The sequence below is a fragment of the Carex rostrata genome, chromosome 18, assembly GCF_964058835.1.
Source record: "Carex rostrata chromosome 18, lpCarRost1.2, whole genome shotgun sequence".
Taxonomy (NCBI): Eukaryota; Viridiplantae; Streptophyta; class Magnoliopsida; order Poales; family Cyperaceae; genus Carex; species Carex rostrata.
Genome location: NC_135935.1, coordinates 7,672,877 through 7,699,700, shown reverse-complemented (window position 1 = coordinate 7,699,700; position 26,824 = coordinate 7,672,877). Strand labels below are relative to the sequence as shown.

At 32.0% G+C, this 26,824-nt stretch overlaps 1 protein-coding gene across 1 annotated transcript; it reads left to right on the top strand.

The window, feature by feature from the left end:
* Nucleotides 1–1,333: 1,333 nt before the first annotated feature.
* On the top strand, nucleotides 1,334–3,527 carry LOC144569657 (NAC domain-containing protein 83-like). The gene is made up of 3 exons (XM_078320114.1): nucleotides 1,334–1,681; nucleotides 2,112–2,419; nucleotides 3,062–3,527. The coding sequence occupies exons 1-3, from the start codon at nucleotides 1,492–1,494 to the stop codon at nucleotides 3,251–3,253; spliced, it is 690 nt and encodes a 229-aa protein (XP_078176240.1). The 5' UTR covers nucleotides 1,334–1,491; the 3' UTR covers nucleotides 3,254–3,527.
* The last annotated feature ends 23,297 nt before the right edge of the window (nucleotides 3,528–26,824 follow it).

Sequence of the window (26,824 nt, the reverse complement as noted above, 5' to 3'; positions counted from 1 at the left end):
CAAAGAACATATTAAAAAAATGATTAATCGGAGACCATCAGGTCTAGATTTTTTTTTAATCTTTTAACGGAACAAGCACTGTTTGTGGTAAAGTTATAATAAAAGACACCAGGCAAAAAAATATTTTCTTCACCTACGATCGGTGGAGTCATTTTCAGACCACTGATAGTGCTAATTTTAAATAAATGTGAAGTTTTTTTCTCCACCGATCTCTAGGAGTCATTTGCGGTGGATTTTTTTTATAGCTTCTCCACGTATAGTGCTTGTTCTATTAAATTTTTTAAAAACAGTTATATTTAAAAAAAAAAAAACTCAGGTCTAATACTCTCCCATATGGGATTGATTATCATAATCTACATCAAACCTAATATCCCCTTAATTAAACGTGTTAATTTGGTATTGCAAACCCTGACCCAACCTGCTATTAAATTAATTAATCGTTGCCCGAAGGATAACTTAACCAATTATTCAACCAATGAATAAATATATAGGATGACTGACCCACTATCATACCGTGGTTAATTGGTTAAGCAATCAACATCCATTAACCATTGAAAGAAACAATTAATTATCAACTTAATTAAGTTAGTCAAAGAGTGTGGACCAATTAATGGGCCATTTTGGGTCAACAATTCAAACACTGCACTTCAAATTTCTTCATGTTTTCAAATGCAAAAACTTATATATTGTCTCTTTGTTGATAAAGTAAAAAATGTAATACAGAATTGTACTTTTTTATTTTCCTTTTTCTAACTAACTTAGTTTGGTGGTATGTGTGTGTAATTAATTTAATGTCTTAATTAAGACTTTTTTATGTTCTACTTATAGTACCATGAATTAAAATAGAAATGTAGAGCATTAATTTCCTACGCATCCTCTACCAATCAAACGAGCAAACCACCAATCATACACAAAACAACAAAAGATAATTAGTATTTAATTATCAATTAAGCAAATTAAGAAAAGAGGGAATAACAACTGGTGGAAAGAATAAAAAGCTAATGACAGACAAGAGTTATGGGGGGTGATGTGGAGTCCCACTCATACACTAACAACCATTCCCACATCCATAAAAAAATAAAAATAAATAAAAATAAATAAAAAGGATGGAAAGGAAGAAGGAATTCACATCCCCTCAGGTTACCTGACTGAGTATACAATTAAATCGGACGGTCCAAGATTGAAATTTTTAACTTGACACAAATCTCAAAGCACAAATAATACTGCCCCCTCCATCATCCCGAACAGGCACCGGCTGATATTAAACCTGGGCCGTCCGTTTCAATTTTGTTGAGTCAGGTACCTGGGAGGATATGGATCCAAGGAAGAAGTGGAAAAGAAAAGAAATGACCATGCACATTCCCTCAACAAGACACAATATAATTAAGCATTATATAAGGGGATATATAGCACTTGCATATACAGTGTGTCTCTTGCTTAGCCTAACTTGAGGCTCTAGCTATCTCCTTCTTTCTATCATAAGTTCATAACATGGAAGGAGTAGAGTACATTACGACTAAGAATGGAGGTGTAATAAAATTACCACCGGGGTTTCGGTTCCACCCTACGGATGAAGAGCTTGTGACACAATACCTAAGGCGAAAGGTTGCATCTCTCCCTCTCCCGGCTACCGTAATACCTGAAATAAACCTCCGGAAGTACGACCCATGGGATTTACACGGTACGTGCTTTGCAATTTTTATTGTTCTTATTGCTCCTTGAATTCTCAAGTGCCTGTGAGCTATTTTGAGGGTACGTATAATTCATCTCATTTGATCTAGCATGAGATTTTGGTATATAACACACTAGTTGCCAAATGTAATAGCTAGAGATTGATGTCAAAATCTGATTAATCAAATGTCTAGCTAGAATTAAATCCCCATCTAATTTTAGAAAGAAAAAAACAGATCTCTATGGTTAATAAATATTTTGAATACTTCATGCACAGTCGTTGACCAAATTTATTTTTTAAGCAGATAATTTTTGTGTAAATGTGGTGTTTTATAAAATTATAAAATGCTACTTTTCCTTAATTAGTTTAGCATTAAATTAAGAAGTATTGGGTCCATAATATATGCATGGGCTTTTTCTCATGACAAATTAATAATTAGGTGGAGGAGAGGGAGAGAGATACTTCTTCACAACCCTAGAAGATGTGAGACAGTACAGTAGAGGGAACAAATCAATTAGAACAACAAATTCTGGGTTTTGGAAGGCCAGAGGGAAGGCAAAGGCAACTTATGCTTCAAGAGGTGGGAGAATAGTAGGGATTAAAACTACCTTCGTATTTTACCGTCAAGAGAAGAAGCCGTCGCACAAGATTAACACCTCTCGTACCAATTGGATAATGGATGAATACCGCCTTCCCGAAATCGATGCGCTCGGTTCTGAGATCCGTAGGAACGCTGCAATGATTAATGTAAGTTTAAATAAGGTTGCATACCTTTACATAAAATACTTCTCTTTTATATATGTTACGTGTACCATATATATAGATATATATAATTATATATATATACATTCTCTAGGTTTTAACAATTGTGTCTTGTGTAGAACTATAAGATAATTAATTGGTCAGAAATAAGTGCTTAAGGAGCTTTTTCTTTGTTACATTTTTCATAATCAGAGCAAATTATACAGGTCCGTACAGGAATACTGTCTGTCACCTAATTATTTAGATGAGGGAAAAGAATAGGTGTATGTTATTAGTAAAAGATTAAAGATACCATTATTATTTAATTATTAATTCTGTCCTGTTTATGAAAATGAGAAAATTAACGATGATATATAGGCATATAGCACCCTTTATACAAAAGGTCTAAAGTTAACATGTTACTAGATTCTTCTAGCTCTTATATTAATTTGAGTCATTATTCATTTATTCTAGCTAGAAGCCTGGCTTGATTTTCCATTGATCTAATTTACAACTGACTTATCTTCTTGTGGTTATATATAAGATACACCTATATATATATGTAACCAAGTAAACAGAAATTTAATTAAGAGACCATGAATAATTAGTAACAGAATTTAACATTGTTTTTTTTTTATCTGCATTTAGGGTTTATTGCCACTTGAGATGAAAGATTGGGTTGTCTGCAAGATTTTTCAGAAGAATAGTTCAAAAAGAGTGGATAAACAAGAGAGAGTGCAAGGCTCCAATAATTGTTTGGTGCCTTCTCTGTCATTGTCAAGCTGTCTTACTGACCTGGAAGAGGAGAGAGAAAAAGAAGAAGAAGAAATTAGCAGTTAGAGAGAGAGAGAGATGGTGCAACCTCTCAAAGAGAGGTTGCTTAATGAACTCTCTCTAAGTATATAACTTAATCAATATTTAAATTTAATTTAGCGGAGCACATTAGCCTTATTAATTAAGAAATTGATTAGGGTTGCATGTTAGTTAGTCCAACTAACAAATTAAAGCAACATGCTTTTCCTGTACCATGGCCAAATAATTTTTTGTTAATTTCTTCTCTATAATTTGTTCTCATGTATGTTTTATTAATAAAAATTAGACATTTACCCTTGCATTGTTTGTATGATCTATTCACTATCAATTTAATTATCTAATTTAATTAAGTCATTTGGTTTAATTCATCTGATATTAGAGAGGAACAATTGTGCTTGAATTTGACCTAAGTTAACTTGGGTGGTGTTTAGTTGAGGCCTAAAGTTTAGGAGGTCTAATTAAGTTAGTTGTTTATTTTTACTTAGGCCGGCCTAAGTTATTCATATTTGGTTGAGGCCTATAGTTCTATCGTGTTTAAAGTACTTGTTTCGTTAGAATTTGGTGGCTTAAATTAATGGTTTTTTTTTGTGTTCATTAATTAATGCAATTATAAACTTAATGAAGAAATTGTGTAGGTCTTGCAATTTTTTTTTAGTTTACCTTGTGTATTAATGTTTTTTTTTTGTTTGTCTTTTGTTGTTGTTTTCTTTACTTAACTTTGATTGTACTACAAAACATAACAAATAAAACTGAAACAATTCCAGTTTTTATTACTGCAAAACATAATAAAAAGACTAGTACCAATTCAACCAAGCTTTTTATAGTACCAACTTAATTACAGTCGAAATATAGTAGTATAAAATTACAAGTCACATGATTTTTGCAAGGAATGAGAAATCATAGAAAATTACTAATGAGAAATAACACAAAAAATGCAATAGTTGCATGATTACTAGAAAAAAAAATTACAGAATCATATTATTTCAAACATAGCAGAAAAAAATTAATAGAAGGAATGTAAAATAATATAATTGCATAATTTCAAACAAGTTCAAATACAACTGCATGCATAATAAAAATATCTTACAAGAGTTCATGCTAGATCTATATATTTTCTTAATTTGTTTATGATAATAATAATAACTTGCGCACAAACAAAGTACAACAAATAAAAGAAACAAAAACATAAATAAAAGAAAATTAAGTGCTTATGCTTTAAGAAAAGCTAATCTTTTCGGATAATCAAGTTGGTCCATTGATAACTATTTTCATCAATCAAAGTCAAATAGAGACAAGTGAGAAGAAAATAAAATACCACAATCTAGATCAATCAAGAGATTCCAAGCATACACAAATTAATGCAAGATCGTGCGAAAAAAAATAGGTTAGAGCACAAGAAAGACTAAACATTAAACCAATTTGATAGATAGTTTAATTTTTTGCACTTTATGCTGACATAAATTCGGCTTAATATTTCATCTTAGTCTGACTCAATTAAAACATATTTAGTTGCTTAACTGAGGCATAAACCCTTTATTCCATTATTTAGATCACAACCAAACATATTTGGTGGCTTATACTGGCCGTGTATAGGAATTAAAATGAAGTAATTTGAAATTAGCTTAGTAACTTTAGAGGTTTACCAATTACCGACAAAGATATATAGCTGGAGTAAAACTAGGGTGTTCTTAAGTTTACCAAGTTTCTTACTGAACTCAAGTCTAAAATCCATCAAATCGGCTTCAAATGACGAATCTGAACCATTGAAACCTGCTTACCTTACGAGTGATGTGTCTACATGTAAAAATTTTAAAAATTTGAATTAATTTAGTATAAAGTCAAGCTGTCAAAATTAAAAGATTAATAAATTAATTTTAATGCATTTATTTTTTTGAATCTTTTTTTACCACTCGACTCTATACAAAATTAATTTTAAAATTAAATTTTTTTACATGTAGACGCATCACTCGTAAGATAGGCAGATTTCAACGGTTTAGATTTGTTGTTTGAATTCGATTCGATGAGTTTTAGACTTGAGTTTGTCAAGAGACTTGGACGAAAAGACTTAAGAACACCCTAGTTCTATACATTTGATCAAAAGAGGAGCAGATCCAACAACATAATGTAAATTATGCTGTTCGTAAAATTAATAAAAAATTGTGAAGACAAGGACAACTTTACAATGAATTTAATTAGTAGTACTAAACAGTATGCAAAAGTAAAACAGGATAATCATGTATTATCATTACATTACTATACTGTTTAAGGATGCAAAAAGTACAACCTATAAAGGATATGTGAATTTATGCCCACAAAAAGATACAGACATCCCATCAAAAGAAAACAAAAAGGTGACAATCTGGCAATATTACATGTGGTTGGAGAAAGAGATGCTTAGAAGGTAGCTAGAGAGCATATTAATAAGAGTTTGAATCCTCTGAGGCCATACCGTCTAATAAACTGTGTGGTAAAGCACTGACATTAATTAATTATAGTTCAAAAATCTTTTTATGGCCATTTCAGTCCCAATTTTTTTTTTGGGACCGAAATAACAATTTGATCCCAGATATTTTTCAATGTATTTTTTTCTCGAAATCTATGAAAACGGCTAGGACCGAAATGACAATTCGGTAAAAAAAAAAAAAGGACCAAAATGGCATCTCGGTTCTTATAGTTTTTGTAAAAAACAAAGTAATCAAATTGGTTTGGTAAAAATTATTATTTTTATTTATGGTTTCTAAAAAAAAAATCATTTTCCAAAGGTAAAAGAAAGAATCTGTAGCTTCTATTCATTACATGGTCAAGTTGTCAGATAAAAGCTTCATGATATGGTGCATATGTACTCACCAAAGAATCTGCATGCAATCACTAAGTATCAGTTTCTTGTGATAATTGATTGCGAGAAATGAGAATATGGGTCCCTAAATCAATCTACATTTCAACACTGTATTGACAAGAGAATCTAACTTAGATTTGCGCTTTGAACTTTTGCGTCAGATTGTATGTTGTTGCCTTGCGCCGAAGTTGTGAGATATTACCCAATATAATCATTAATTATTAATCAACGCTTCAACAGTAATAAGTAATAACTTATCCTTCAAAAAAGGTTGAGATTTCTTTTCTTTTCTTTTTTTGAGAAAAGAAAAAGGTTGAAATTTCTTGAGTTCTGACATCAAATGTCTTCCGATATAATTTCTAAGAACAAGAAATTCGATAGATGCATGTGCAATTCGAATAACTTATCATATGGATACGTTTGGATGCACTACAGAATAGCTAGAATAGCTACTATTAAGAATAACTACTATTTGATAATGATGCTAATTCAAAACTATTCGGAATAGCTAAAAAGTTGTTTGGATGCATTTTTTGAAATAGCTATTGAGAATAGCTACTATTGAAGAGCTCATTCACGCATTAAGTTCTTCTTTAACTATATATAAAGAGGGAAAACAATTCTCGGGTAAGCTTCTTATCAACTAATTTGGTACATTAATATTTTTTATTTTATTTTGTATAATTTACATTTTATATTTTAGGTTGGACATGAATGATTAATTATGTTTAGGCATAAAAATTTGGAAAACAAGATTAATATATAGTTCCATTTAAGTACATAATTGCCGAAAAAGGAGATATATATAATTAATGGAAAAAAGTATTATTCTTGTACACATTTAGTTAGTTTTTTTAATACATGTAGTCTGTGACATAGCTATAGTTTTTTTAGAAGTAGACAAAAAAAATATAATAAATTTCATTCAAAATTGTAAATGTTCATGATTTTTTTTTTCCATATCCTTAGTCAATTAAAAAAATAGCAAAAGAAAAAATTTAGAAGAAAAAATGAAGAAAAAGAAAAGAAATATAGAAACTAATTCAAACACATCATAAATGGAGAGAAACAAGAGAAAATGAGAACAAATTAAAGAAATGAGAGTTAAATAATTAGAAATGGAGCATCGATCCTATATGTATTTAAAATGGAGTGGAGAAGCGAAAGGAAGAGCCAGCTTCTTCTCTCAATATATATAATATAAAATGTTGTCTCTTTTATTATATAGACATAGCTCACATAATACCATCACAAACTTTTTAATAGCTTGTGTGAACTAAGTTCAAACGGGTGAAGGGGTTATATATCTTTCCCAGATAATATTTGAATATCAAAACAGAAAGTAAACTCAGATATGAAAAATAACGAAAATGAAAAAGGGATGCACATTTTTCAAGTTGAATTACTGCAGCCCGAGAAAGAGGAAGTTGAGAAGAACACATTTGCACCGTTGTACACTTCACACTTGTACTGTAGGGACAGACAAAAACTAAAATTATACGAGTTTAAGTTTGATTATCAAATTTCAGAGGTCGGGAATTGCCAACCCTTAAATTACTATAGTTTTGCTCAGTGTTGTAAAAAAAAATACTGATCCTATGTGTTAGGTACTGAATTGAATTAATCTGAGCCGTAAAATTGTGAGCTTCACTGTTCAATACCTAAGAGGATGTCCTGCTTTACGAGTTTAGATCTCTTAAAGTAACTCAATTTTTGAGTTTAAATCCGGACCGTCAGATTAAAAGAGTCCCATGTGCTCCACCTCGAATCGAGAATTGGTCCGGATTCAAAACGGACGGTCCAGACCTAAACTCAAAAATTGAGTTACTTTAGGGAATCTGGACCCCTGCTTTACGAGCGTATTACTTGCTACTGCAGGGAATCCGAGTTCCAACTAAAAGCTGAAAAATAATTGACATTTATCTCAAACTGGACACATCATATCACCATATATCTTGAATCATACAATCTCTCATATTAAAATGCACCAATAATTGATAATGCGTATAAGTAGAAGGAATTTTTTTTAAAAATAGAATTGTTTTTAATCATTTTAACGGAACAAACACTTTTTTTTTTTGGTAAAGTTATAAAAAAAAAGACTCCACCGATCTCTATTATTTTCTCCACCGATTCCTACTATTTTCGAACCATCGATAGTGTTGGATTTAGATAAATGTGAAGTTTTTTTGGAGAAAATTATTTTTTTGTCTCTGTACAATCTTTTTTTATAGCTTCTCCACGTATGTATAATGCTTGTTCCGTTAAAAAATTTAAAAACAGTTCTATTTTTTTTTTTTTTTTAAAAACAGTAGAAGGCTAGCACTGGTAATGCGTATAACTGTTAATTAAACCAAAGCCTTCTATAGTTCTATCTGCTATCTCCAATCTATTTCGCAATAAACTCACTGGCGATTAGCCTGATATATATAGTGATATGATAATGTTATGTAGTTGAATTCAATTGCGAGATACAGAAGACCATACCATGAGTGCTTTAGAAAAACTTGGGTGCGTGATGAATTACTAGTTTGGTTTGGTACATAATTTTTTTTTTCATCGTTGGTGGTGATGTAGGTATTTCGTCATGAGGCGTCACCACCTAGCATGACAGATATATCGTCACAAAATCTTTGTCAATATTGCAAATATACTTTTTGTCAAATTCAAATTCGACTTTGCTAGATTGGTCTGTCATGCTAGGTGGAATTCGACTTTGCTAGATTGGTCTGTCATGAGTCATGACAGATATACCGTTTAGTGTTTTTAATGGAATTTTTTTCATAAACCATAATTAATAAATAAAAAATTAGGAAACTAATATGATTACTTTTTTTTTTTTGAAAAACCACAAGGACCGGACCGTCCGTTCGGTCTCCAAAATTTTCTTTTCTCAGACCGAACGGACCATTCGGTCTCAACTTTTTTTTTCATTTTTTTTCAGTTTTTCATGCGGCCGTTTGTGTGGCCATCTGCGTAAGGTTAATTTCTGGAGACCGAATGGACCATTCGGTCTCCATGTATATATATATATTTTTTCATTTCTATTCAACAAAGTTCGAATATTTATTATTGTTTTCATCATTTTTGCAACCGATTTTTGTTTGTTTCCTATGACTTTTTGTAAATAATTTCAACGTAAAGATAAAGTAAACTTTTTAATTTTTTTAAAGAAATAATTATTAATAGTTTGACTGAATAAGTGTTATTATTGGCCCGACAATTTTAATTGCAAATAAATAAATCATTCAACAATTACTACATGCATTTACATAAACTATTTATACTAAAAAAATTACACATAAACCATTTATTTATACTACATGCAAATAAATTACTACATAAATCATTATTTATACTACAATTACTACATAAACTATTTATACTACTAAAAAATATTTTACGCATAAACTATTTTTTTATACTACAATTACAACATAAATCATTTATACTACTAAAAAAACTATACATAAACTAATTATACTACATAAACTATTTATTCATAATTTCATATTATTTATCAAAAATAAAAGAATTAAATACATAACCTAACGAAACTTGTAGATCTGAAGCTCTTCTTGTTCTCATTTTAAAATTATACAAACCTATGTAATTATAATAGAAATTACATAAACTTTGAGAGTTCAAAAAATAAAAATTGAATGAGGAAGAAAGCAAGAGGAGAATGAAGAAAAAAATTGGGGTAGTGCGACGCAGAGAAGGGAGAGAGAAGGGAGAAGAGGAGTCGTTGGGTTAAAAAAATTAAATAAACATGAAGACCGAACGGAGCATTCGCTCTGGGGAAAAAAAACGCAGGAAGGGATCTTCTGTGGCCGCAGATGGAAAATAATGAAAAAAAAAGTTGAGACCGAATGGTCCGTTCGATCTGGGAAAAGGGAATTTTGGAGACCGAACGGACGGTCCGGTCCTTATGATTTTTCAAAAAAAAAAAACAATCATATTAGTTTCCTAATTTTTGATTTATTAATTATGGTTTATAAAAAAAATTCTTTTTAATGGACCTATTCAATAAATAGGTTATAATATATGCGAGGTGGAAAGCTACCGTTGGTAGTCCACAATGTTGTAAATAACTTTTTTTTATCAATGTATCTTTTAGTTGGTTTCTCCCACTAAACTTAAAAAAAGAGTCATAATTTAGTGATAATAATGTTCATCATGACATTACGAGTATGAGAACATTTGATAAAAAAATTTATTAATAGCAGAGGAGCGAAAAAAGTTGAATTTAAAATAACATAGTTTCTATCAAAAAAATATTATGTGCCAAATTTAGAGCAACTTTTTTTAAATCCTAAACCTTTGTAAAACGAAAAATCCTAAACCTTTGTAAATTATATTCTGACTAATACAAAAAATTATATTATTTTAAATAGGAGGGTTCAAATGTTCTATTGCTTTCATGCTTCAGTCACATTCCACATTTTTATTTTTGATTTCAAAGTCTAAATACACGATCCAAACCATTCAACATGATATCCACATTAAAATGTGTTTGGAGATTAAATTTTATATTTTTTAAAACTTTTTTACTATTATTTTAAGATAGGTACAAGATCATTGTTTTTCAAAAAAAAAAATTGGACCATCTAAAAACACTGATTTTGTATCTATTTTAAAACAATAATAAAGAAAAATTATAAATTATAAATTTTGGTCTTCAAGCACATTTTAATATGAATATCATCAACATGCTTCTGATTATGTGTTTGGACTTTGAAATAAAAAATAAAGATATATAATTTAATTGAGGCATCAAAGATTTGAGTCCTGCTCTATTTTAAAAGTTTTATGACATATATATATAGTCATATCAAACATAAGAATTAAAAAAATATATAAGGTTTTCGATCATGATATATTAGAAGAGAAAAACAACTTAAACGGTTGATAAGAGATCTGACGTGATATAATTAAAAATATTAAGATCATCACTTTTTATGTAAGGTGCAAAAAGTTTTTTTTTTTTCTCTGTCTAGATAGAAACTTCCAAAAACATTATAATTAAGATTGAAAAGCGTCACAGCTAGATACAAAATAAACCAGACACGTAGGTCCATCAATTTAGTGCATTTTGAATATCATTTAATTCGCCAACAAAGCAAACACCAAAAGGCAATGAAAATCCAACTACTTCTTCCACTGGATGCTTCAAATAATGGAACAACCTGCCACGAACTTTTTTTTATAAACCATAATTAAAAAAAAAAGTTGTTTTACCAAACCAACATGATTATTTTTTTATTTTTTATTTTACAAAAATCATAAAAACTGAAATGCCATTTCGGTCCCAAAATATGGTGTAGCCGTTGGTGTAATACCTTGGACCGAGATACCATTTCAGTCTACTATTTTTTCAGCTTGGTCCCATGTATTTTTTTTTTCTTTTTTCGGGCCTTTGTTTCGGCTCAGTTTTGGCCTGAAACCCCCAATCTCGGCCCGGAACAATTCCTGTTTCAACCAGGAACCCTCAGTTTAAGATTTTTTGTGGGTGCGGGTTTGTAAAAATGTGAAATCACTAGAGACCAAAATACCATATTGGTTTTTGTAAGAAAAAAAGATAATCATATTAGTTTGGTAAAAAAAAATATATTTTTTTAATTATGGTTTATAAAAAAAAAAATCCACCTGCCACAGCCCAGTTTTTTTAAAAAGAAAAAAAATGTAACTACATTGCTTTCATTATTGGGCTTCGTAAATGTCACGCCACTTCGGCCCAATAACACAGGAAAATCAAATTGTGTTCTGACAGACTAGGCCTGATAACTGAGCCTCCATCACTGGTTCATGCCATGGCCCAATAATTTATGCAGTATTTTTTTAAGTCTCTCTGTTCGGCAAGACTCAAGGAGCTCCTTAACGTCTTAATTCATTTTAATCTCAACGAACAGTTCCTCCTTAGAGAAGTTTAAACAGGCCTCCTTAACGCAAAATCTTAAGGCACCCTCCCCCTCTCCTTAAGAATCTGGCCTCCTTTGTTGTTTCTTAAGCCCAAATTATATTGTTTTCGGACAAATTTCTTCTCAAAAAGTTAGAGTTCCTTGACAACCCTCGTTCTGTTTTTTTTTTTTTTTTTTTTTTATTCTCCTCCTCTCTTGTTGGGAGAACAATTCCCAAGACGAGAGAAAGAAAAAGCTCCTCCCCCTGACGAAAATAGGAACAATAGGGATTAAAAATTACGCCAGAGAGAAAACAGGGATATATTTGGTGTAAAAAGAAGTAAAATAGGTATTCATCATGCATAGGATTCTAATTAATATAGGCCATTTAATTTAATTTAAAATTGTGGTCAATCCTATATTGGTCATGAGAAAGAAACATTATGATATCCAATATAGGTTTAAAATAGGCATTCCAATATCTCATAGTTTATATGATTAATTAATGTTTAACATGAGACTTAATTTCGTGAGAAATAAAAGAGGAATAGAAATGGGGACCATTATATAGCTTTCTAGCATGCATTATGAGTACCATCAACATATAAGGAAAAAAAAGCAAGGAGTATGCGTAAAATTTCAAGCGTTTTTTTTTTTTTGCCCCTTTAACTTTTTTCTAGCTAGTGTTTTTATTTTATGGTTTATCTTAGTTAACTAGATGTTATATATTTTTTAAGAAATGTAAATATAGATTCAGAATTCATATTATATGAATAAATATATATGAAGTCAGGTTGATATATAAGTATTAATTAAGTAGAACGGCCATGGTTTTGATCATTAATTAATTGTACTTAATTAATGTACGAATACACTGACCAATAATATTAAGGATGGGTTTAAACTCAGTTATTTTCCAATCAATAGCTACGTTATCAGTTCATATAAATATTAAGGTAAAAGCTAATTAGAAACACACCAAAATTGACACACCAAAATGTAAGATCTGAATAGCACCTCAACAATTCATTCGATTTTTGTGATATAATTAAAACCTACTCAAGAACAGACATTAAGTCTAGTGGAAAAAAAAAATGTCTTTGTTGTGTTGTTATGAGAGATCATGCGTTGGAAATCCGAATAGAAGAAATCTTTCATTATAATTACAGAGATATATAGAAATTAGTAGGTTAGATCTCCATCTTATTTATATAAAAAGAAAATTAAAATCTTATCCAGTTCAATTAATATTGCTTTTGCTATTGCATAAATAAAAAAAAAAAATTCACGTGTTGTTAAGGTTGACTTTATGTGTATTATGTATAATAAAACAGCTTACGTAGGATGACATGCAAATTAAGTTGAAACCACATGATATTTGTTTGGTTCCATTTATATATGATGCAATGAGTAGAACGATATTTGTTTGGTTCCATATATATATGATGCAATGAGTAGAATTAGGGTGTTCTTAAGTTCACTAAGTCTCTTGGTGAGCTCAAGTCTAAAACTCATCAAATCGGCTTCAAATGACGAATTTGAACTGTTGAAATCCGCTTATCTTACGAGTGATGCATCTACATGTGAATTTTTTAAACATTCAAATTAATTTAGTATAAAGTCAATCGGTCAAAATTAGAAGGTTAATAAATTAATTTTAATGTATTCATTTTTTGAACTAATTTTGACCGATTGACTTTATACTAAATTAATTTGAATGTTTAAAATTTTCACATGTGGACGCATCACTCGTAAGGTAGGCGAGTTAACGGTTCGGATTCGTCATTGAAATCCAATTTGATGGGCTTTATACTTGAGTTCTACTCATGATGCAATATTGAGATATTACTGAAGAGTATAAAATGTCATTTTTTTCAATATAGTGACAAGTAAGCAAATAATTCATAATTTACATTGCTTGTATTTATTAGTTTAATTTATTTTACAGATTAATAAACGCCATCGGCTCATACCGACGGCGTATGGGTACACATTTTCTATTGGGACTATAGGCAACGGTTCGGACTCCGATAATGGATAGCAATTTCAACCGATAGCAAAGTGTTTGTCTCAAGTAGTGTGACAAACATCATGAATTTTTGCATATGATACATGAAATATAAATCCGTTTTAATTAATACTAACTAATGAATTTGTTTACCGGGTGCTTAATTTCCAAGAGTCTCCATGGTAATAATTAAAATGCATGTGTTTGGTGTTGTCTACATTTGCAGACAACGTACGGGTATAGCACCCATAACATGCATCATTATTAATTTTTTTGGTCTAGTCATAGACTAGATGCATTCTTTCTTGGATGTATATTATATATACTAGACCTTGATATATAATCTTAAACAAAACATGTGATTCAAACCATTACTTAGAAAAGATAAAAAATCTTTCTCCATCTCACATCCACTTAACTATCAAATTCTCTCTCCATTAATATTTGATTTCCCAATGAGACTGAGCCCATTGGCAATCTCAACCTTTTTAAGCTTTAGCATATATATGGGCTTCTCATTCCTTTCTGAAGGTCGACTGCATGCGACTGAGTCCTACAAGCATCGATCATCCTAAGATCTAAGATTGATATATCATCCGACAAATTAAATGAATAAAATAGCTAAGTTTCTAAATGATTAGTTATCCCTAACCCAACCTTGAAACCCACAAATTAATATAACATATATTAATTATTAACTTCCTAACGTCATTCAGCTATATAATATATATAAATCATTGAGCTCAAGTTTCAATATGTTAGCCTTGGGCTGTTTAAGTCCATTCATTCATTTTCCTCTTGATCGTTAAATATACTTTTACATATATATAATTCAATCTAATTACTTAAAGATTACTTCTATCATTATGATCTAAATTAACTTTTCTAATATTCAATATGTTAGCCTAAAATATTGATTGATGACCAAAGAATCATAATCTGCAGTAAATTCCAAATTATAATTCTTTACTATAGGTTCTTTTGAGCAAAGCTTCCTTAAGCCTCCTTAAGACTAAAATAGTCTCTTTTAATTTCTTTAGTCGCTTAATTCTACCAAACATCGATTCCTTATCATGGATTAAGATCACCTCCTTTATTCTCATTTTTTCCAAATCTTAATTCTCCGCCTGATTCCTAAGGCACCTCTATCCCTTCCTTTAACTTCTTTAGTTATCACTCATGGATTAAGACAACCGAATATGGGTTCCTTAATCCTTCTTAAGACTTATTCTAATACGAATTAAGAGATGTTGCCCAACAACTCATACAAAATTATAATTTGACTGTTTCGGTCAAATTTCATATTAGATGTTATTAGAGGTGCTATCGGGTCGGGTAGGATCTGGGTACTATTATATTTGGATCCGGACCCTAAAAGTGTTCGGGTCCAAATTTCGATCCATATACTTATTTGTTTCAAATCGGGCCGGGTCCGGATCCGGATACCTATCTACCCGTAGATATTTCGGGTCCAGTCTTTCGGTTCCGGGTAGATAGATACCCGTAACTTGTTTGTGGATTATCGGGTCTGGTTCAGATACGGGGCGGTTCTGGATCCAGAGCGGGTATAGGTCACAACTCCAAAGTATTCGAGAAATTATTTACATTTAAATATAATTATAATTTCTTAAACATCTCATATAATAAATCATTACAATATAAATTAAAAACTACTGCAAAATAAAAATTATACTATTAATCATGTTTATAAATAATAAAATATATCATGCTACATAGCAAAATAAAAATAATAACTCTAAATTATTAGTTGGTTGTTGGTTGTTTGGAGTACTCATGGTGTAACAAAAAATATTGAATTCAATTTTTTGTTAATAGCTTTTGAATTCAGGAGGATGGAGGAGATATAATTTTTAGAAAGTAAAATATTAGAGATGATGATTTCCTTTTCTATAATTCAAAAAAAATCTATGAATTGAATGTAATAGAAGAAAAAGGGTATAAAATAAGCTGGTTATGGAAGAATAAATTTGACAATCATGTGTCATGTGTCACATGTGTATAATATAGAACAAAAATTAAAGGGCGTAATTAAAGGGCTAGTTAAGGATGTAATTAAAGGGTAGTGTAAAATAGTAGTATAAATTTGGTTAAGTTTTATCAAATTATAGCTCAGCTGAAATATATTATCTAACACAAAAACTTGATGCAGAGTTATTAATATATATTTTATCGGGTATTTATACGGGTATCGGGTCGGGTCCGGTTATGGGTCGGATAATTAAATGATACCCATATCCTACCCATTATAGTATCGGTTCCGGTTCGGATCCGGGTCGGATATTAAATTATTAATTTTGTACCCATACCCATAATTTAATTGGTTATATTTTTTAAACCATATCCTATTCAAATTAATCGGATCCGGATCGGTTCTGGGTCGGATCCGGTTCGGTTCCGGATCCGATCCGGGTACTCGGGTAAAAGTAGCACCTCTAGATGTTATTTTGTTCAATTAAAATTCGGCCTTACAATAAATTTAGCCTCTTCTTTCTGTATAGTATTCCAAGAAAGGAAATATAAAACTATCCCGTAATTTGCTCCTTTTATTTTGAATCTAATTATAACCGCAAATTTGATTAGAGGAAACACTACAAAAAAAAAATATTTTTACCATTGCTCTTGTAGACACCCCAAATTGTGTAGTCTTGGAAAAAATATATGCTTACATCAAACTCTGAGTAGTGAAATTAATGACGAATGAAGAATGCAATCTCGAGGTATCTGCAAAAGAGGTATGCTGTGTAATTGATTTTCTTTATGGTTAGTGTCATTTATTGTCTATTTTTGAGTTGAATATATATGTGCACTATAAGGTGAAAATTAATGCAGCACGAGAATATTATATAATTATATCCACGATAAAAAAAATTATTACTGACGGTATCATATTCATGGGTACTTATTTTTGTCGACTTATTAATGACATTAGTCATTCATTTATCTACGGTTTTGAAATAAATTTTATTAGTATAATCTCACAAAATTAAAATAAAATCCAAACATATGACGAGAAAAGATATACTTCTCAGATATATTATCTCGCAAAATTAAGATAAAATCTAGAAATATGACAAAAACCAGTTGTTTTAAAGTGACTAATTTAGCCCTGATTAAAGAAGAACGTCAAATTTTCAATATACAACAAAATACTGGTTTTAACATGTTATTCTATTAAGACGCGAATTAAATTATGGTAATATCTTTAATTTAAATTATGGATGGTGCCATCCAACACCAACATCCAATAACTTATTAGAATTGCATTTTTCAGATGAAGCCTTATGACTAAAATTTGTCTTTTCTCCAGTACACCCTGCATAGGTAATTATAAGGATTACTATTCGGCAAATGTAGGACCTATCGGTAGTGATAAGTCAAATCCAAAGTCTTACTTAAAAATATACATATATAAATAAATAAACGATATGATAACTTATAAAAGAATGGAAGGCTGATGCGTTGGATTCTTTCCTATAGCAGGTGCAACATGAAATACAATTGATGGTTAGGATGATGATTGAACTCAACTCAACCTTAGGCAGCTGAGTTTCAAAGGAAATAGTCATACCATCAATGTGTTATACGAACCATGTTTTAATTATGATAGCCATATAAAACTATATGCTGGATTGCAGTTCTTCTTGATATCTAGCTATATTGGATTTTAATCACATATACATCTTTCAAAAAGAAAATGCATAATTTGATCCTATCAATATTATTTTCAGTAAAAAATTTTGAACCACCAGAATAATTTTATAAATATGCAAGCTCTTAGAATTCACGCTTTAGTTGGGAAGATATTACAATATTAAGGACATATTATTATTATTTCCATATTGAAACTTCTTAATATTCAACGTACAAGTCATTTTTTAGTGTTCTAGAATTAGCAAATATATTTTATGATGTCACAAAAATTCAGAAAAATATATTTCATGAAGCCTCATGCATGATTATACCATGTCTTAAAGCTAGACAAATTCGAAGAAGTCTCATGAATGGATTTAGTTATTATATGGCAAGTTGTGCTTATAAAATATATACTAAAATCACATTTGCAAGTGGACAAACCAGCCAAAGAACAACTTGTACATCCTTTTTCAGCTATATTCTAGCTCCTTATGTCATTTCAAATCAAAAAACCAACTTGTACTTGACATATCAGCAAGATTTTTGCCTATTCCACATTATATTGTTCTTAGATATTAATTAAATTAATCTTAAAAAGGAATATATTTGTTGGCTTTTATGGAGAATTCTTAGAAGATAAAAGCTACGTACTGGCCAATTTGTTGCAAATCACAACACCTAAATATATATGATATCATCATAAATATATATATGTGTATGTGAGACTCAAATCTGTTATTCCTGTTTATCTATAATCAAAGGTGCAACCTTATTTTATCCTAGATATGTACTTCGATTACCTCATAATTTGCTACCTTGAATCAGGTATCGTGACAATTTAATTAGCAAGGATATGCTATTAAATCTTGTAGTATCTGAGATATTTTCCTCTAAAATTCAGCATGTTAGTTATTTTATAATCAATAATAATAAAAAAAAAAGAAAGGAAAAAACTACAACAAGATTCTTGCATCTAATTTCTTTTCAAACTGGTGTCGACTCGCGTCTGAATTTTTTTTTTTGTGTTCCCGTCAGTGTGTGCTTGAACTTTTCATACTTATGCATCTTAGAAAAATTAATAAATTAATGTACTCATATTTATTAGCATAAAACATCTCGCTTTTCGTTTAAACAAAATGATTTTCGAGTGAAAGAAGCTAGATGATCCACTCCAAACATCTCAAGTATATATCAGTACAATGAATATCAGCTTGCAACCATCCAACTTAAGACCAAAACAAACTTCTTACTTTATATAAAAACTATCTACATGAGATCTCAATTAATAAAATCCTAAATTATCTACCTCTATTTGCAAATCTCAAGAACAATTTCTGATTTTATTCCATACATAAGAAAAGAAAAAAAAAACAGCAAAGGAAAAAAATTCAGCAGCAGCAAAATTCCAGCACCAAATTGAGCAGTGGAAAAATGATATTAAGGGCAATATAATTAGCAAATTCATGTATATTAAAAATATATAGTATGGTCATATCTTTGCAGCAACTTTTCAGCTTTTTATCTTCTTGAAAATCACCTAAAATAAGTACAAATCTCTGAAATGAACAGCAGGATTTCAGCTGCTGTACTTTCCACTTGTTCTTGGTAAAAAACATGATTAAAGTGTGAAAAATGGCCATTAAAATTAAGAAAAACCAGCTAAGTACCTGTATACATTGTTTGGATTTTTCTCCTGCATTATAATCATTATGTTTCAGTGTTTTCACAGCCTTTTTCTAATTCTAGTCAAATCTGTTCAAAACAGGATCAGCTGTGGGGTATGGCTTCTTGCAGCAGATTAAGCATGATTTTAAGCTTCAAATGGCTTCCAACTCCACCTATAAATAGCCCTTTACATCTTCACTTCAGCTTCATGGTTGGTTAGAGCATCCAAAGCACAAAAAGAGAGCAAAACGTCCATAATTCAGCCCACAGAAAAAAACAGCAAGGAAGAAAAACAGTTTTTCCACAAATGTCCTCATGAAACCCTAACATAATGACCCTCAAAAATCATGAGTGACATCCTTGTTATGTTATTCCATTAACCAAGTTCTCAAAATACTAAAACCATCCATCCAAGCCATCGAAGAAATTATCATGACGTGCTAATAACGAGAATGAAGACCATTGTGGCTTGAAATTTTTTTTTATTCTCTCTTAGTTGCTTTATTTCTGTTTTTTTCTTCTTTCTTCCTTCTTTTTATTGTTGTTTGTCAAGCTTGCTTATCTCATTTTGTAATATACATTATCGTTGAAATAAATTTTTGAAAGCTAGAATTAGTAGAGACCAATTGATCGGGTGAGTGTGGTGCCTAACACCTTCCACATTCATAACCAAGACATGAACCTAGCTTATCCATGGGCATAAAATAAATTAGATTGTATATTTCCCGTTGCATTACGGGTGGCGACTCCGAATAAAAGCACGGTAGCTACAGCTCCTTTATCATCGGATGTACTTTCGCACAGATGGTGTACATCTCGAGTGGTAGCGCTGTAATTACGTTCAACTTTTTACCATTAGTTAGCATTTAAGAAATCGATGGCACTAATGGGCCTCCCTTCGCCATTAGTTTGTTTTTATCCAACCGTTGGTTTTGATTGACCCTGCGACATCGGTTGGGATGTTACACCGATGGTATAGATGTGGTGATCTTTACCATCCGCGATGTAGATGAGTCGTCAGCATTAGTATGAACAATACCAACTCTGTTATTTTTTTGAATCGATGGGGATGTTGATGGGGTCTAAATCAAAGCTAATAATATTTATAACCCTAATTGTCTACTCTACTATCGATTCACAAGCGCATGAATCTATCGTATAGTATAGATCGGGGTGTCGATTCGTAGGGATGGTGTATTAAGAGATCTAATAGCAAGCCAAGTCTAAGTTATCGGTTCCTTTAGGTTGGTTGGTTGTGTTTGATTGATTGATTGTTGGTTGTTTGGTTGTAATGTTGAGTTACAACAGTGAAGTAGTAGTATATTAAGTATTTAGAAGGTGGGATTCTAAGGATTCAGACATGATATCCTTCAAACTTGTTTAATCTAGGTTATTGATAACTTAGCAGTTGCATGCTGTTTGTCACCATCCGCATGCTATTGCTGAGACCCGTCAATGTAAAGCTATTCAGTCGCATGTGGTTTTGTCACCATCCGCATGCTACGATGCAAACCATACAAGGCTAGGTTCCACTCCAGTCAGAATCGCACACTGTTTGATCAGAACCGCACACGCCCTGCATTGGTTTCAAATGCAATCTGAGAGTTGCTAATCATGTTCTAGTGTTAATCACTATTATGCTATAACACCATAATTGAGTAGGTCCGGTTCAGGTACCTAGGACAATTGCATGAAGATTAATGATAAATCATGATTACTAACATTATAAAAGGGTCAAGTTCACAATTACGTCCTTCTTATATGCATTTCATAATAACAACAATTAAGATTACTCTTGTCACACCCCAAATCCACGGGTGCGACAGCCTGCCGCGTATATTTATCAAGTGTCACATATACACGCAAGGCAGTGGATCTTTTATATGCATTACCAATATCCACATTTGCTGCATCCGTGAAATAAACCTGAAAATAATCGGGAGGGTGGGGGTGAGAATAAATTCTCAGTGCGAAATTTGCCACAGTTTAGATTATTGGACTTGCAATCAAACTCTATATTCAAAAATGAAACCCAAACAATAACAATGCAAACAGATATATATAATCATAAATAACAGAATGCCAATGCTCGACAACAATTAATCAACCTGAAACATAGTTCACGGAATTTCCAAGATGAATTTCAAAACACAACATATATTTGGCTTAACTTAATTCATTAGGGCTTGTAGCAACTACAGATGTTCTTTCGAGCTGGACCGTTATCAAACCCACATCTGTAGGGTTACAGACGCCTACAGATGGCCAACCAAGCTGGACCCTTTATCTGACACCCATCTGCAGTTGTTTGGCTTAACCATTTCCTAAGGTCTGGTTACAAGTCACCTATACAGGTCAACTTGACACAAATGCAAACACACGGAATCAAAGTCAGCCATACCGCTCAACCTTGCAATTTCATTCAAATAGAATCACAAACAACTATCAGCCTTGCACAATTCATTAAACAGGTCAACGGATAGGTCACCGTCACCTTATCCAGCCACCTAAACAGGTCGGTCTGGCAAATTCATAACAGGTCAACGCATAAATCAGTAGCGTCACCTTATCCAGCCACCTAAACAGGTTGGTCTGGCAAATTCGAACAGGTCAACGCATAAGTCAGCAACGTCACCTTATCCAGCCACCTAAACAGGTCGGCCTGGCAAATTCATAAACACAGATCAACGGATAGGTCACCGTTACCTTATCCAGCCACCTAAACAGGTCGGCCTGGCAGATTCATTCACATCAAGAACAATTAATAGAACTAATCAAATAATAACCATACCAACATGCCAAATAATCTTAACCGAACAATTCAAATCATTCTCAGTTATGCAAGAATCAATCTACAGCATGAATTCCAAAATATGCAACAATTAATCATTCAACATGACAAACGAATAAACAGTTTAATTCCTGAAAATAAAGTATCAAACAAGTCCAAGAATCCCGCACCTGATTACGACGAACGTACTGCTTAATTTAAGGATCAGACGTCTCGAAATGTCCAGCGAAGTCCTACTCGACTGAATCTACACCTATTTTACATGTATGCCGGGTTTAATTCGGTTACATTATCAAAACTTAAATTTCAAAAGCCGTCTTTTAATTCGTCAATTCTTTTATACCTTTCGGCTCATTTATAATCATTTCAATTCAAGTCCAATTTACTAAGGCCCAAAACAATCAATCATTTCAATTTAATTCAAGTGTATCCCAACAGCAAAGTCACGGCTATCATTCCATATAAATTCACATCTTTTTCATATTGGTCCTCAATCAATATAATTTCACACATTGGTGTCTACTTTGCAATTCAACCCTTTTTATTCCTCTTTATTACTTAACATTTATCCAATCTCACATAAATACATACATAGGGTCATAACGTGCTATTCCAAAGCCTATTTACCAACATTTCAATTTAAGGTCTCTTTACAATTATTTAAATTCACATATGGCCGGCCACCATTTCAAACAATCATTTCTTACATTTTAGTCCCTTTAATTCATACAAATCACATCCTACAATTATGCTACGATATCAATTAAATTTGACCGAGTCGGAAAAATCAACAATCCGGACTCGATAATTAGTCAATTCAAGTGCTACGGTCTTTAATCGACTCATCAAGGCCCAAATCAAGAATTTAGAAACGAATTTTAGAAATTATCGAAAGAGGGAATGTCGAAAGAAAGTGGCTGGTTCCGAGGGTTTCGCCGTGCCTTGTGGCCACCAAAATTGAATCAACCACCACAGATTTAGCGTCTCCAAACACCACATTAGCACCAAGAGACACCCGATTAGCACCCGCAAGCAACAACGACAAACCTTCAATTCTAGGGTTTCAGATTCTCACGAAATCAGCGGCAAAAGGCGAAAAACAGAGGGGGATCAATCGAGAGAGGAGGTCCATGGTTTAGAGAGAGAAGAGAGTGATATTTTGGTGGTGGTGGCGTGGGTCAGCGAGAGAGGAGGAGGAGGTGGTGCGGAGGGGCAGGGGAGGCCGAAAAGAGAGAGAGAGAGGCGGGGTTTGGGGTTTCCCGAACCAAGAAGGAGAGAGAGGAGAGGGTGGGGCGGTCTGGTGGGTTCGCCGGCGACGGAAGAGGGGAGGGGGCGGAGCCCCTGTCTTTGGCGCTGCAGAGAGGGAAGGGGACGGGGCTTGGGGGGGGGGGGTCTGTCACGGGTAGAGGGAGAGGAGAGAAAGAGAGAAGGGAGAGGGGTTTAAAGGGCTGCTTCAAGATTCGTGCTGGGTTGTGATGAGTGGTTGATATAATTCCAAACTTTAAATTACAACATTTAAGATCCGTGTTAGATTTAATCGAATGGTCCCAATAATTCAGCATTTCATTATGGTCTCATTTTAATTGGTTTAAATTCCGTTTCTTTCATAAATTCAAATCGAAAGTTCATAAAATTTTGTAACTATATTCGCACATAAAATTCGTATATTTATTTCTCAATTTAAGATTCGAATAATTTGATTTTCCTTTTATATAATTGTATATATTCAATTTTAGAATTCGAATAAATCGATATCGGATAGTATCCATGTCTATATATATAAATATCAAATCAAATCCTTAAAATTCTCAATAAACGAAATTGGTAACTTTTATATAATTATACTCTTATTTGTGATTCAATTACTTATTTATTCACACGAATCTAATTAAATCAATTTCTTCTTTCCTAACAATTAAAAGGAATTGTAACGGATTTTCTAAGTTTCTAATTTACCGAATAATTATAATTTTATTCCTAATGCTATATTTTATTTTATTTCTAAATCTCTAAATTTTGTTATACATAGTTTCATACATTATTTATATTACGAAATTTTAGTTTCGTTTTAGTCGGTCAGAAAATTCCTAAACGATCGTTAATTTAATTAAACTTTTTATTTAATCCAAATATTCGATTTAGAAATTTAATCATGTTTTAAAATTTCGGAATGTAACAACTCTACTATTAGTTATAGAGTGTGACATTCATCTACTAAACTATATCCTAACATGTTTCTAACTAAAGTTTGGATACAAGTGTTCAACAATTATGTCTATTCTACTCGTATCTAAGATAATTATAGCCTTTGCATATTGGTCAACCTCTCATGCATACCATGGAGTGTACATCTCAATGTGTATACGAAGTTTGTTTAAGAACCAAGTAAGAGTAAATCTCAGTAAGAATTCAGATCATAGTGCAAATGAAAATATAAATAAATAACTAAATTAAACTCATAAGAATTCAAGATTACATGTCTTCACCCTAGAAAATAGTTGCTTAGTCGCTCATGGCGGGTTCAACAACAAAAGAGACAAAAGACATTCAGAAAGAGAGTAATAGAGAGAGAGAGATGGAAGGAGGACATCTATGATATCTCTTCTCTCATGCACGCCGTCTTCAAGTCTTGCCTCTACCTTCTCTTCTAATGAAGACTTCGCTATTTTACTAATATCTCCTTTGCATAGCCTCCATAAGAGAAAACCCCAATTCTATATGCTTTCTGGTGTAGAATGGTGAATAGATGTCCAGAGATCATGTTCTCTAGCACTAGTGGAAAACTTGGAATTAGTATCAGTTGTTTATGGGTATTAGTATCGGACTTTAGGCGACACTAATCGGGTTGATACTAATACTTTTAATTAACCGATATTAAAGGTTTAAGTATTAATGTCGGCTAATTAATAAAGAGCCAACACTAATACTTATTAGTGTTGGCTCTTTAATTAATAGCCGACACTAATACTTTTTTTTAAAAATAAATTTTGATATTTGGCCAGCTACCATATATTTTTGCTGGACTATATATAAAACAAGCAATCTGAAATAAAGATATCATATAACACATCCTAATTTACAAATAACACTCACTCAATAAAATATCATCCAAATTGTCAAATATAACATTTACAAAATCAAAGTTAATTTATCATAATTCAAGACATACAATTTCATAAATCTAGAATCAGTAAAAAAATCTAGTTAATTATTTCATAAACCTATTTAATCAAAATTTATCATTATTTGACATACTTTTTGTCGAGATCCCATAGCTGAGGAAATGCATACAGCATCTAGCACAAATATGATAGAAAGGTAATTCACCGAACCTATGATTATAGTAAACCTAGTTAAATGAAGGAAAAACAAATTCAATTAACAAGGAAAAGAATAATAATTCAAACTTTAATTATTTTTTTGAGAAAAGCCCGAAGGCAATAAGAATTCAAACTCACATATAGTGAATCGGGGTCTCCGACACTTGTGCCAGCCACAAATGGCTCAATGAGGTAATCAACTACCTAAATTCCAATATACTCATTAGTCATTACCATTCATAAGATGTGTTATGCAAATTTCTAATAAAGCTAGATTAGCGGACAATTATATTATGATTGTAAGCAACAATTTTGTCTCCATACCTCTTTTCCAAAGTGACGCTGGAAAAAGCTTCTTACACTGCCAAAGGTGAAATAGGAGGCAGTGCCTGATTCTAAAAAAATAAAAAATAAAAAAATTATAAATTCAACTCCATAAAATTAAATATTGGATCCACACTAGGTCTAGGAGAGCGAGAGATTACCCAGCAACTTGGTCATTGAAGAACCAAGGTCACCACTTATCAATAGTTTTATATCCAAGTGCGCGGGTCCATGCTTCTGTCCCACTAAAAGGTATGCACAGATCATGATCGCCACTGAAAATAACAAAACAAACAAACAAACAAACACCGCCAATTTTAAACTGTCTTTATATGTTTTTTTTCCTATCACTCCATTCACTTCTGAATGGCAAACAACCTTAATTTGGTGCTTCAATATTTTTAATCTGCCTAAAGTACCTGTATATATATAAGTGCACGGTAGCCTTGACTAGTAAGGTTCTTGTGATACTCTAACATGCTTCCAGTGTCAGTGTGAAATCTATTTTTGCTGTGTACAACTCCCATCGTCCCGTTATATTTATCTAATTAAATAAAAGATGGAAATAAATTTAGTGTTCTTGAGGGAGCATTCCACTAAAATTAAATTTAGTGTTCTTGAGGCATGCTCAACTAACCTATAATATGGCTCGATTTTTCATAACTGAAATTAAGATTGTTAGTTCAATTAGGATAATACCTGAAATATCAATTCTTCAGTTAGGGTAATACCTATACCTATAATATGACTAGATTTTTCAGTTCGAACAATCCCTTCAATGTTGCCCAATCAAACAAAAACTAGCTAATTCCAAACAAAGGTATAAATTAATATTCGTTCTTTTTGTTTCTTAGATATGAAAAGAAATGATTAGAAAGACCTGATCCGCCTTCTGTGTCTAAGAGGCACTGCCGTCGGGTCGGATCCGCCTTCTGTGTCTGAGAGGGGCGAGATGAGGTGCGGCTGAGAGGAGGACTAGGAGAGCAAGGAGGAGTAGCTGGGTGGAAGAGATGTGCACCCTAAGGTGAGCAGCGAAGGGTGCGCTAAGGTTTTTTCGAGCATAAGAGATGTGCAGAGGGAGAAAGGAGGCTGTGTTTTAA

Coding starts and splice junctions, on each gene's coding strand:
- LOC144569657 (XM_078320114.1), top strand. CDS start 1,492: ATGGAAGGAGTAGAGTACATTACGACTAAGAATGGAGGTGTAATAAAA. Junction 1,682..2,111: donor CGACCCATGGGATTTACACG/GTACGTGCTTTG, acceptor ATTAATAATTAG/GTGGAGGAGAGGGAGAGAGA. Junction 2,420..3,061: donor GGAACGCTGCAATGATTAAT/GTAAGTTTAAAT, acceptor ATCTGCATTTAG/GGTTTATTGCCACTTGAGAT.